At 41.7% G+C, this 14,273-nt stretch overlaps 1 protein-coding gene across 1 annotated transcript in view; it reads left to right on the top strand.

Moving 5' to 3' along the window:
* Positions 1 to 14,273, top strand: part of LOC128406133 (probable helicase senataxin) — a 237,281-nt gene that overhangs the window by 72,892 nt on the left and 150,116 nt on the right. Inside the window, 2 exon segments of the mRNA XM_053373156.1 lie at positions 8,733 to 8,952; positions 9,803 to 9,922. Coding sequence (XP_053229131.1) covers positions 8,733 to 8,952; positions 9,803 to 9,922 — 340 coding nt within the window.

Genomic DNA, 14,273 nt, shown 5'->3' with positions numbered 1-14,273 from the left:
AGGGGAGAGGGAAAGGGGCTGGAACAGAACTGTCTTGCAGAGCAGGAGACGTAGCCCTGTCAGAGTCTGTGCCCACACTGAGCCAATGTCAGGAACTGGCTAGATAAGTAGTGGTGGCAGCCAGTTAACCAGGAGGGACCAGGGAGTGACACTGGGGAAGAAGAGGATTTTGAGCCTGGTTCAGACTGGTGGGACATGGAAGAGCAATCCATGGAGGGAACTAGCAAGGAAGCAACAGAGCTGGAGAGTTTTGGGGAGGGGGGGTCCTCTGATTTCCGGGAACAGACGGTGGCCAACGCCTTCGCCAAAGACAATTTGGCTGCGCCGAGGGAGTGAAGCACCAGGATGGAGCTTTTTTCAGAGAAAGATGGCCAAGTTCTACGTCAGTGCCACGACAGCTCGCTTCGGACAGCATAAAACCTTGTATCACTTGATGCGGCAGGCTTTGGTTTTTTAAAAATCATTTTTATTGGTTTTCCAATAAAAACAGCCAATCAACATATCCGGATCATAATCCAATTAAAAATAATAAACTAAAATTTTAAAAAATGACCGATTATAGTCCAAATTGTAATTATTAATTTTCCTGGGCTCTCCATAGTTTGGACCTTTGAAGCATATCTCCAAATCTTTGTTCCTGCCTCTTCTCGTTGTTTTCATATTTTCTGCCTTCTGATCTTAACGCTTTAAAGTTCTCTGTCCCTGGCTCTGCGATTCTCAGTCATGTCAGAAATTATATATCCTTTTATCTGACGGATACAGCTTTATTTGTGTATATATATATTTTCCCCCTTCATGGATCACTGCCTTGCCGTGGTGAAGGGGCTTGAATAACTCAGAGAAGCTATGAGCTATGCCGTGCAAGGCCACCCAAGATGGACAGGTCATAGTGGAGAGGTTTGACCAAACGTGATCCACCTGGAGCAGGAACCGGCAAGCCACTCCAGTATCCCTGCCAAGAAAACTTCATGGACAAAGACAACAGGCACATAAAAGTTATGATGCTGGAAGATGAGCCCCTCAGGTCGGAAGGCGTCCAACATGCTACTGAGGAAGAGCGGAGGGCAAGTACAAGTAGATCCAGAGCTGATGAAGCGGCTGGGCCAAAGCCGAAAGGACGCTCAGTTGCGGATATGCCTGGAAGCGAAAGGAAAGTCCAATGCTGTAAAGAAAAATATTGCATAGGAACCTGGAAGGTAAGAACCATGAACCTGGGTAAGTTGGATGTGGTCAAAAATGAGATGGCAAGAATAAATATTGACATCCTGGGCATCAGTGAACTAAAATGGACGGGAATGGGCGAATTCAGTTCGGATGACCATCATATCTACTACTGTGGGCAAGAATCCCACAGTAAAAGAAATGGAGTGGCCCTCATAGTCAACAAAAGAGTGGCAAAAGCTGTACTGGGATGCAATCTCAAAAATGATAGAATGATCTCGATACGAATCCAAGGCAGACCTTTTAACATCACAGTAATCCAAGTTTATGCACCAACTACTGGTGCTGAAGAAACTGAAATTGAGCAATTCTATGAAGACTTACAACACCTTATAGAAGTGACACCAAAGAAGGATGTTCTTATCATTATAGGGGATTGGAATGCTAAAGTAGGGAATCAAGAGATAAAAGGAACAACTGGCAAGTTTGGCCTTGGAGTTCAAAACGAAGCAGGGCAAAGGCTAATAGAGTTCTGTCAAGAGAACAAGCTAGTCATCACAAACACACTTTTCCAACAACACAAGAGACGACTGTACACATGGACATCACCAGATGGGCAGCATCGAAATCAGATTGATTATATTCTCTGCAGCCAAAGATGGAGAAGCTCTATACAGTCAGCAAAAACAAGACCTGGAGCTGACTGTGGCTCAGATCATTAGCTTCTTATAGCAAAATTCAAGCTTAAACTGAAGAAAGTAGGAAAAACCACTGGGCCGGTAAAATACAATCTAAGTCAAATCCCTTATGAATACACAGTGGAAGTGAGGAACAGGTTTAAGGATTTAGATTTGGTGGACAGAGTGCCTGAAGAACTATGGATGGAGGCTCGTAACATTATACAGGAGGCAGCAACGAAAACCATCCCGATGAAGGAGACTTCCGGGTTAGCGCCATCGCCTAATGGCGGATTCCCTCCGAGCTCCGGAGGGAATTGGCTCAGCAGGGGTTGGGTCCTGCCGCGGCGGCGACGCGGGGACCCTCAGAAACCACAGGCGCTGAAGCCTGTGGACCTGGTGACTCGGCGGGTACCATTTGCGCCCCCCCGACCCGCAAAGGAGCCTTTTTAAAGGCTCTGGAACGGGGGACGGAGAGCGGTGCGGTGCTGTGAGTCGACTGCTTCCCCTGCTGAGTGAAGCCGCATGCCATGGACGGAGAGCGCTGGCTTCTTTATCTGAACATTTGGATTAAAAGCAACAACCCGTGAGTAATACGGAAATTGGACTTAAAAGGGAAATTTTCTTTGGGAATTAGGCACGACCGGGTAAGGTGTAAAGAGGAAGTCCGCCTACCCGCCTTGTAAACATCGTAAAGCAAGGATTTTATAACTAAGGTTGTGAGAATACCTTTCTTTTTTGTGGATAAAAGCAATTAACTCCACGTTTTGGCAATTTAAGTGATTGTGCTGGAGGATAAGAGCTAACATTGAGAACGGAATTCACCCCTCCCCCAAGACCCGGGAGCGATCAGTGAGAGAGCCTGCGGAAGAGACATAAAGACTTTGACAGCTGTCAAACTAGCTGTCAAAGTTGGGAAAAAAGGAGAACTTTGTTTCTGCTGTCTTTGCTGGTTATATTCGTTACAATTTGGTAACAAATTGTTAAAAATAAAGAAGAAAAGGCTAACTTGACTTTTGGGTTGGAACTGGAAGATATTAAGAATCTAGAATCCCTCTAGAGGGGATTTAGGACATTACAAAAATGGCTGTAAGTGGAAAAATACTGGCTGAACTGGAGAAGACTTTTTTTCTCTTGGGAAAGTTGCAGGAACAGAGTGATGTTTTGGCAACAAATGTGACAATACTGAATGGAACAGTAAATAAAGTTGCTGAGCCTGGAAGGGACTTGACTCAAGTTTTTGCAGTTGAACAGGAAAGTTTTGCAGTTGACTTAAAATTTTTTGCAGCTGAATATGAAAAGAAATTTGAGAATGCGATGAAAGAGGAACATGATGATTCGAAGGAAAAAGAAGGAGGAGCTATAATGCCACAGATGATTGAGGAGAGCCAGAGGCCGGTTAAGATGGATATAAAGGAAAATAAGATCAGGATGTTGAAAATTTGGTTTGAATTGAAGAATGGAGAATGGAGAGATCTCCCTATGTGGAGATCTGAAGACCTATGGAATACAAACTTGGCTAAAGTGGAAACTGGAGCTTTTGGGACATTTGGACTTAAGAGAAGTAGGAAACAAGATTTTGGCTCCATTTTTAAATATGGAGGCCTGGCTGGAAGAAACATGGACCTTATTGGGACAGAGCTCCTTCGAGATTCGGAGTTTAATATAAAGGACTATCAAAAAAATCGGCAGAGAGGAATTGAGAGAGAATTGAGAGCCTCGGACGTGAGGTCGCCAGGCTGACTGCAGATGGACTGATGGACTTTTTGTTGGGGTTCGAAACCGGGAAAGGGGGTGGTGGGGCTTTGGGAATCCAAAGGGTGTATAACTATATTCTGTTTTAATTAATTTGGTTTTGCCACTAACATAAAAATGGGGATTTCGGGGAAGGGAATTGGGGCCGACCTTAGAAAAAGACTTTTAAGAATAAGTATTGATGTATAAAGATTGAGGTTTATAAGTTAAAATTGGTTAATTAAATTGATGGGGTGAACCTAGAAAAAGATTTTGAAGAATAAGTATTGATGTATAAAGATTGAGGTTTATAAGTTAAAATTGGTTAACTAAAATGAATTAGAGAAAATAAGGTAAAGTTTGGGGACAAGAACTTGCTGAGCTAAAAATTGGAACTGGAATACAAGAAGGGGAGGTGTGGGGAAGTCAAGGAAATTGGTCATTGACAGTAAGAAATGTAAATTGTATGTGTGTTTGATTGTTTTTTTTCCCTTTATGTTTTGTTTTTATTTTTTTGAAAATTTCAATAAATATCTCTTAAAAAAAAAAAGAAAACCATCCCAATGAAAAGGAAATGCAAGAAAACAAAGTGGCTGTCCAACAAGGCCTTACAAATAGCGGGGGAGAGAAGGCAAGCAAAATGCGAGGGAGATAGTGAAAGATACAGGAAATTGAATGCAGATTTCCAAAAAATAGCAAGGAGAGACAAGAAGGCCTTCTTAAACGAGCAATGCAAAGGAATAGAGGAAAGCAATAGAATGGGAAAAACCAGAGATCTGTTCAAGAAAATTGGAGATATGAAAGGAACATTTTGTACAAAGATTACCATAATAAAAGACAAAAATGGAAAGGACCTAACAGAAGCAGAAGATATCAAGAAGAGGTGGCAAGAATACACAGAGGAATTATACCAGAAAGTTATGGATGTCTCGTACACCCCAGGTAGTATGGTTGCTGACCTTGAGCCAGACATCCTGGACAGTGAAGTCAAATGGGCCTTAGAAAGCACTTCAAATAACAAGGCCAGTGGAAGTGATGGTATTCCAGCTGAACTATTTAAAATTTTAAAAGATGATGCTGTTAAGGTGCTACACCCAATATGCCAGCAAATTTGGAAAACTCAGCAGTGGCCAGAGGATTGGAGAAGATCAGTCTACATCCCAATCCCAAAGAAGGGCAGTGTCAAAGAATGCTCTAACTACCGCACAATTGCACTCATTTTACACGCTAGCAAGGTTATGCTTAAAATTCTACAAGGCAGGCTTAAGCAGTATGTGGACCGAGAACTCCCAGAAGTGCAAGCTGGATTTCGAAGGGGCAGAGGAACCAGAGACCAAATTGCAAACATGCGTTGGATAATGGAGAAAGCTAGAGAGTTCCAGAAAGACATCTACTTCTGCTTCATTGACTATGCAAAAGCCTTTGACTGTGTCGACCACAGCAAACTATGGCAAGGTCTTAAAGAAATGGGAGTGCCTGATCACCTCATCTGTCTCCTGAGAAATCTCTATGTGGGACAAGAAGCTACAGTTAGAACTGGATATGGAACAACTGATTGGTTCAAAATTGGGAAAGGAGTACGACAAGGCTGTATATTGTCTCCCTGGGCCACTGGGCCCATCACCTCCTGGCAAATAGAAGGGGAAGAAATGGAGGCAGTGAGAGATTTTACTTTCTTGGGCTCCATGATCACTGCAGATGGTGACAGCAGTCACGAAATTAAAAGACGCCTGCTCCTTGGGAGAAAGGCGATGGCAAACCTAGACAGCATCTTAAAAAGCAGAGACATCACCTTGCCAACAAAGGTCCGTATAGTTAAAGCCATGGTTTTCCCAGTAGTGATGTATGGAAGTGAGAGCTGGACCATAAAGAAGGCTTATCGCCGAAGAATTGATGCTTTTGAATTATGGTGCTGGAGGAGACTCTTGAGAGTCCCATGGACTGCAAGAAGATCAAACGCATCCATTCTTAAGGAAATTAGCTCTGAGTGCTCACTGGAAGGACAGATCGTGAAGCTGAGGCTCCAATACTTTGGCCACCTCATGAGAAGAGAAGACTCAATGGAAAAGACCCTGATGTTGGGAAAGATGGAGGCACAAGGAGAAGGGGACGACAGAGGACGAGATGGCGGGACAGTGTTCTTGAAGCTACTAACATGAGTTTGACCAAACTGCGGGAGGCAGTGGAAGACAGGAGTGCCTGGCGTGCTCTGGTCCATGGGGTCACAAAGAGTCAGACACGACTAAACGACTAAGCAACAACAACATATATTTTTTTCAACTGTCTATTTGCTAGCACAGCTTTCCCTGACTCCGTTCCAATCTTCCAATCCGGGCTGTTGTCCAAGCTTTTCGTTTGAGATTTAATAACATAGTAGTTTCCACATTGTTATGTTATTACTGTAAATTGTTAAGCATACTGTTTGCAATAATGCAATGTAAATGAGCTGTATTCCACAGATATAAGTCATTTGGCGATTGATCAGCCTCTCAGAGACCACACAATCCCCCCCTCCGGGCCCTAGAAGGGGGGCTGCTAGACATCCATCAGCCTTCTCTCTCGCTCATAATGAAAAACTTCTGCAAACAGCTGCACTATATGTAGTCCCAAATTGTTATCTCCAGTCATTACAAAGCCAGCCAGCAAGTATCTCCCGCTTCTCTCAAAAAGGGGGGAATTCTCATTTTTCCGTTCTGCGTCATATTAACAAGCGCTGTCTTGTTTCTTCTTTCATCTTTATCAAGTCTTTCAAGTCTAAGTAAAGCTGTGCAATTGAATACTTAATTATAAATAGAAGTCCATCTGTACTTTTTTTTTTTAAAGTTTCTTAATGAGGCTTGGCATTGAAAACCAACTGTAGATGTTAAGAAGAGAAAAAAGACACACCAAACACCTCCGTAATCCACACGCCATGATGAGAATCTCTTTGAAGAATCTCTTAAACACCAGGAACTGTACAGTTCTGCAGATTTTTCTTTAGTCTTCTTCGGTGCAGGCTATGTCTGTTTATTGTCCAATTCCAATCATTTTATCGAACAGATATTTCCGGCTATGAGAATGACATCGGAGAGTGCCAGCCGTGTCGTGCTCTGGGACCCAGTGTCCTGCCGCTTGCACCTTGATGCAAGCTGACAATCTCAGATGCGGCAGTTTTGGTGGCCGTGGGTGCCTGAGGACGTCAAGGAGTAGGTTCACGCCTGCAAAACCTGTCAGCGTGCCAAGTGGCCACAAGAAGCCCTGATGGGGCTACTGCAACCCCTGCCTACATCGCAGGGGCCCTGGGAGACCATAGCCATGGACTTCATTACTGAACTGCTGTCCTCGTGACAGCAGACTGTGATCTGGGTGGTGGTGGACCTGTTTACCAAGATGGCACATTTTGTATCTTGCAAGGGGCTTCCAACAGCCTAAGAGACGGCCCAGTTCTTCGTAGATCATGTCTTCAAGCTGCACAGTCTGCCACAGCGAATTGTGTCTGAAAGAGGAACCCAGTTCACCTCCCAGTTCTGTAAGAAGGTCATGCAACTTCTGGACATGGAACTGTGCCTCTCTTCAGCTCATCATCCGGAGACCAACAGAGAGGCAGAGAGAACCAACAACACACTGCAGCAGTACCTGTGTTGTTACGGCAGTTACCAGCAGGATGACTGGGTGGCCTTGCTCCTCTTGGCCGAGTTTGCATATAAAGAAGTCTGACCCATCTTCTTTAACTTTCCATATGCTGGTGGAATCCCACCACTCCAAATGGTTGGCTCGCATTGAAAGCAGAATCAGAACCTGTGGCCTATCACTCGAGTCGCTGCTTATGCTCCCATAATTGGAAGCATTCCAGACAATCAAGTGCAGAATCCTAGAGATTGAATTCCAAGCCCTTAGCAGTACAGCCAATAAAACCTGTTCCCCATTGGGGTTGGGAATTCTACCCTCATTTGGCCAGGGCCCTCCATATTTACATTGCCTTTATGCTCCCCACCTAAGCAGAGCTATTTCCCTCTCAAGATTTCACATCTTGCCATCTAGTAAGATGTTAGATTCTTGAAAATCCCTTATTCTGAAAGGTACTGCCCTTGTGGCACAAAACAGGCTGTATCTATCACACACGTTTTATTTCATTGCCCAGTTTATGCAAAAATAAATGATTAGTATTTGGCCCCCTTATTGAAGGAGGGGATCTTCCAGGGTGACCTATCTGTTGAATAACTGTAGGAATGACTTGGAGAATGCGGCAAGATTTTGGAGTGACGCCATGAAATTACGTCACCATAGGTCCTAAGAGCCACCTTTGTATCTCACAACGTCTGGACAGTTTTATCCTAAAGTGCCTCCTACTATGTTTTGTTACCTGTGTTGTTTTCCAATCCATGTATACGACATACTCTTACTATGCCAATAAAGGAGATTGATTGAGAACTAACTTATACTTAAGAGTACACCCATTGAAGTTAACAAACCTAAGTTGATCGTGCCTGTCAGGGGACTGCCATCAAAAGGGGGGAGGGAGGCAGGAACGATAGGGAAACAGACATGCAGCTTCCGTCGCCTAGTTTTCACAAGGGAATCAAACATAAGGACAAGAGGAGGAGATTGGGGGTGTCCAGGTTCTTATGGGGGGGGGGAGAACCCACTCTTGGAATCTGCTACTGACTGAGGCAGACATGAACTTTGGACTTCTGCACTGTACATAGTTTGCACCAAATAAAACCTATAAAAAGGCAGGTCGGAGTCCTGGCTGTTTACTCGTGAGCAACCATACGCATCCTTGACAGCGCCCATCAATTTCAGTGGGCCTGCTCTGCATAGGACTGACACAGGATACAACCCAAAGTAACATCCAAACTGTTCTACATTGTTATTAACACAGTTCTATTTTTAGTAATTCTGCCCAGAATCTTTTTTTTAAAAGGTTGTTGTTAAAAGGTGGTCTCTTGTCCCTCAGTGTCTAGGGTGGTTGGGAAGTGAGGAGGCTAGGAAGTTCACAACCTTCAAATAAGCATTACCAGAAATAGATATCTAGGCTGTCTGGTTTGGAATTTGAACCTTTATCTTATGCTTTATAATAGTTGCTTTTCATGCCAACTTGCTTCCTGCCCCAATTTGTCTTAACAATTACTGTTGTGATTCCTTACTGTAGTAATTCCTAGTGTCCCTCCAAACCCACAGATTCGCCAGTGGGCCATCCTGAAAGCCAGGAGCCTGGGGAAGGTGGACAGGGACGACTATTACAACATCCAGGAAGTGTTGACGTGCTTGTTCAGAGTCATAGAGCTGGACCACTTTGAAAACTCTGATACTTATAACCTTGCAATAGTCGAGAAGGGGAATCTTATCTTGTTGCCTCGCCATCTGTATGATACCACCAGTTACAAAAACTACTGGCTAGGTGAGTAGAAGCAAGCTGAGATGTTAGGCATGAACCATTCTATAGAGAGCGGTAGCATTGTAGTACAGCAGAGATGGCTAAACCTTTTTGTCTTTTGGCGCATGGGCAACGTTGGCTCATAACAAAACCTCTGAGGGCTTCATGCCAGCACTGTGTGTGCCCCCCAAATGGGCATGGGGTGAGCATGGGTACAACCACCCCACACTCAGTCTGTGTGTCTTCCCCTCCAGTGCGTGCACGCACGCACACACACACACACACGGAAAGCTACCTTACACTGAATTTGACCATTGGTCCATATAGCTAAAAGCTTACTAACCTGTGGTCTTAGATGTTGCTGGAATATGTTTCTCATAATCTTGGACTATTAGCTTGCCAGTTGGGGCTGATGGGAATTGTAGTCTAATAGAATTTAGAGGGCTGCAGGCTTGCGCCCTGAGGCTCCTTTTCTCCTGTTCCTTGTAGAATGAAAACTTTCCTTCCTTTACCTGTATCACACATTTTTTGTGTGGCATTTAACTGTTGCATATATCATTTTTAAAAATCACACCATCTCAACTATGTTTCTGCAACCTGTTCAAAGAAATGTGTAATGAAAAACAGGGGAAGCTAACATGATGCCCTCCAGATGTTGTTGGACTCCCAACTCCCATCAGTCAATATGGTCTGCTGCCAGGGATGATGGGAGTTGTATTCCCAAGCTCTAGAGGGCTCCAGAGATTAGAAGTTTGAGTGGCATGCTAGCAGGTGCAATTACAAAAGTAGGTTTTGTTTTGGTTGTGGATTAAGATCGGGAGTTAAGCCAACACCCAGTGATAGCTTCTGAACTTTCTCATTTTCATTGTTGTAGGTATCTGTATGTTGTTGATGGTGCTGGAAGAACAAGCCATGGATTTGTTGTTGTTTGGCCCAGACAAGCAGATTGACTTCATGCCGTGCATAATGAAGGCCATGAAGAAACCAACGGAGGGTAAGTAACTAATAATCATTGGGGGCAGTGATACAAGCAAATTAAAAACAGTCTGAGTGTCCACTCTCTTAAGGTAAAATCATTCCTTTCACAGAACTTGTACGCCAAGTAACTTACTTAATGTGGAAATGTTATGGTATAGTATATGATGGCTGACAGCTAGTTTCTTTTTTAAAAAAACTTTTTTATTTATTCAAAATGAAAAAGTAAAAGAAAAATCATTATTCCATTTTGCATATCATACTTTGGAAAAAAATAAAACAAAACCCATATACACAAAAATAAAGAAATACTAAAACTTTCACCTGTGTAGCTTCCCTCCACCACAACTTGACATCCTTTATACTATAAATAGTTTAACATTGTGTCTTGTATTGTCCAATATATATCCATTATTAATTTTACCTTAGTTTGATTCATCTTTACATACTTATTCTACGCATAGCAATATATTATTCTTAGAGCAGTGTTTTTTCATATAGTCCTCAAAACATTGCCATTCCTTCCTTAGAATTTGGTTGGACTGATTTCTTATGGCTGCCGTTAATTTGGCCAATCTTATAAATTCACATAATTTAATTATCCAGTCTTCTTTAGTGGGAATGATGTCTCCTTTCCAATTTCTAGCAGGTAGCAATCTGGCTGTGACTGTGGCATATAAAAACATCCTTTTCTTATCCTGTGGGATGTCATTTCCTAAAATACCCAATAGGAACGCCTCCAGTTTCTTCTCTCTAGAAATTTCAAACTTTTTTTTCTTTAATTCTTCATGGATACATCCCCAGAAGTTCTTAACTTTCTCATATCCCCACCATACATGGAACATTGTCCCCTCAATTTTATTACATTTCCAACACAGGTTGGATTTTAGTTTATATACCTTGACTAATTTAGAGGGTGTCATATACCACCTATACAACATTTTTACCAGATTTTCCATAATGGTGTAACAGGCGGTAAATCTGATGTCTGGTCTCCAAAGTTTTTCCCACTGCTCCATCTGCATTGTGTGGCTGATGTCCTGAGCCCATTTTACCATAACATCTTTTACTTGCTCATCTTTCAGGTCCCATTCAAGTAATAGATCTTAAATTTTAGATAATAATTTCTTATTGTTCTTTAATAATATAATTTGTAATTTGGATTCTTCTTTTCCGAAACCTATTTTTTTATCTGAATTAAATACATTATTTAACTGGTGGTATTGTAGCCAATCGGTGAGATAATGCCTTATCTCTTCAAATGATTTCAATTTCATTTGCCCTTGATCTTCTTTTAGTAGTTGGCTGTAAGTTCCCCAATTGCTATTCATATTTATATTTTTAACTGCGAAGGCCTCTAATGGGGACAGCCGCCATGGCGTTTGAGGTTCAAGTAATGGTTGGTATCAGTCCACACCTTATAGAGGGCATTCCTAACTATATGATTAGTAAACCCACTGTGGACTTTGACTTTATTGTAGCCAAGGTAGGCATGCACACTGTCAACTGGGAAATACTGGCCTGTGAGCGCTCCAGTTGGAGAACAGCCTTTACCAAAGGTGTCCTGGGCTTTGAAGACACTCAAACTCAGGATGCAAGGGAGAAACGTGCTAAGAGGAAGGCACGCTTGGCAAATCCACACTGTGATCAACTCCTGCCCGGAAATCAATGTCCCCACTGTGGAAGGACGTGTGGGTCCAGAATTGGCCTCCACAGTCACTTACGGACTCATTGTTAAAACCGTGTCTATGGAAGACAATCTTACTCTGCTACGAGTGATCGCCAAAGAAGAAAAAGAAGAAGCCACCCATATCTGTTGTTGTAACTCTCCAAGTCCAGTAAATCTGTCTTCTCTAACAAGATCCAATCCTTAATCCACGTCAGGAACGCTGCCTCGTAATACTTTCTTAAATTTAGAAGTGCAAAGCCCCCTCTCTCTTTCTTACCCATCAGTAATTTGTTATTTATACGGGATTTCTTACTCAGCCAGATAAACATTGTCAAATCTTTTCTCCACCTATCTAAACATTCAATTTTCCCTATATTGAGAGCCAATGTGGTGTAGTGGTTAAGAGCGGTAGTCTCGTAATCTGGGGAACCAGGTTCGCGTCTCCGCTCCTCCATATGCAGCTGCTGGGTGACCTTGGGCCAGTCACACTTCTTTGAAGTCTCTCAGCCCCACTCACCTCACAGAGTGTTTGTTGTGGGGGAGGAAGGGAAAGGAGAATGTTAGCCGCTTTGAGACTCCTTAAAGGGAGTGAAAGGCGGGATATCAAATCCAAACTCTTCTTCTTCTTCTTCTTCTTCTTCTTATAATCGGGATCATTTGAAAAAAGGAAGATCATTTTGGGGAGCACATTCATTTTTATTACCAAGATTTTCCCCCAAAATGAAAGTTTTAGTCTGGTCCAAATTTCCAATTTTTTAAAAAATTCTTTCCCAAATTTATTATAATTATCATCAAAAAAGGTTAATATTTTACATTGTTATTTCAATTCTGAGATATTTTGCTTCTTTCACTATCATCAAACCCGTTTTATCCTGTAGCTCCTTTTTCTCCTAACCCCTTAAATTTTTAAACATTAGTTTTGTTTTTGATCTGTTGAGTTTAAATCCAGTACAATCCAGAAACCTCACCAAATGCTGATATTTTTTCCAACGCTTTAGGTATACTCGATTCTGGGTCTTCTACTGTAATGATTAAATCATCTGCAAAGGCTTTCACTTTGAAAGCCTTTTGGCCCAGGGTAATTCCTTTAATTTCTTCTTCATTCCTCAATACCGAGTTTAGTATTTCCAAAGTCAATATGAATAATAAAGGAGAGAGTGGCATAGCTGTCAACTTTTCCCTTTTCTTGCAAGGAATCCTATTCGGAATAAGGGAATTTCCCTTAAAAAAAGGAAAATGTTGACAGCTATGGAGAGTGGGCAGCCCGGTCTTGTGCCTTTTTCTATTGATATATATTCTGTTTCTGCATTATTGATTATTAGGTTGGCTTTTTGTTTTTCATAAATAGCTTTTATGCCTTTGGTAAATTGTTCTCCCATTATAGCTAGGTCAATAGCTTTCTTTAAAAATTTCCATGATAAATTATCGAAAGCCTTCTTGGCATCCACTAACATGAAAGCAGCTTTCTTATTCGGCTTTAGGTCTAAATACTCAATTAAATCTATCACTACTCTCACGTTAGTTTTCATGTGATGGTCTGGGAGGAATCCGGCCTGATCTTGATTAATTACATCCTTTAGTACCGATTTCAGTCTGTTGGCCAGAATTCCTGCTTCCAGTTTGTAATTGTCATTTAAAAGTGAGATAGGCCGATAATTGGTAACAGATTCACAAGGCGATCCTTGTTTATGGATTAGAATTATGTTCGCTTCTTGCCATGAATCTGGGATTTTACCATCTTAGATTATTTTGTTCATAAGTGATTTCATTGGTATGGCTGATGTCTCTTCCGATTTCTTATAATGGATTGCTGGTAGCCCCTCTGGATCAGGTGATTTGCCCAACTTTGAAAGCGAAATAATCTGGTGTATCTCCATCATGGTAATTGGCGAATTTAGTTGGTCAATCTTCTCTTCTGGTATTTTGGGAATTTCTTTCCCTTGGAAATACTTTATTATGTCCTGTTCTTCCGCTATTCCTGCCTTATATAAATTTCAAAAGTATCCTAAAAAAGAATTGGTTATTCCTTCTTGGTTGTCAAGGTAAGTGTGGATAAGCCCCAAGGAGCAGAAATCAATTTGGTTGCACCTTCTTCAGATTGCTATTCTATGAATTAATTTCTGCAACTCACATTCATTTATCCATAGTACATTTGTTGTAGCTGCTCCATGAGAAAAGCATCCAGTTCAGCAACATTAACCCCCCCCCCCATTATAACATTGCCTCATATATATTTACTTCTGCTTAAAATCTTCTGTCAGCACAGTTAATTCTTAAAATCATTAGGTTTTCAGACTTTCTTCATTTCTTACTGTTTGTTAAGCAGTGCTGTTGTATTGCATTCACCACTTGGGAGCACCATAACCATTCAAATGCAGTCATAACAGTGAAAAATTTCCTATTATCTGTTTACTTTGTCAGTTTGCCAGCTCTGTGGGAGGAGGCCGTTACATATTAAAACACAGAGATAAGGAAGCCAGCCAAGCAAAGGCAAGACATATAGCAACATCCGGTTAAGGAGAGTGTTAAAATTGATTGATTGATTATATTTCTATCCTGCTTTTCACTCAAATGAATCCCAAAGCGGCTTACAAACAATAAATAATAACAACATGATAGAACATAAAAGAACAGGATAAATCATACAGAATAATTAACAAATTGTCAGTGAAACATCACAATTAAAGCAAAAGTCATATTA

The sequence above is a fragment of the Podarcis raffonei genome, chromosome W (genome assembly GCF_027172205.1).
Source record: "Podarcis raffonei isolate rPodRaf1 chromosome W, rPodRaf1.pri, whole genome shotgun sequence".
In the NCBI taxonomy this organism is placed as follows: Eukaryota; Metazoa; Chordata; class Lepidosauria; order Squamata; family Lacertidae; genus Podarcis; species Podarcis raffonei.
The sequence above is the reverse complement of the archived record's forward strand: the minus strand, read 5'-3'. Positions and strand labels throughout refer to the sequence as shown.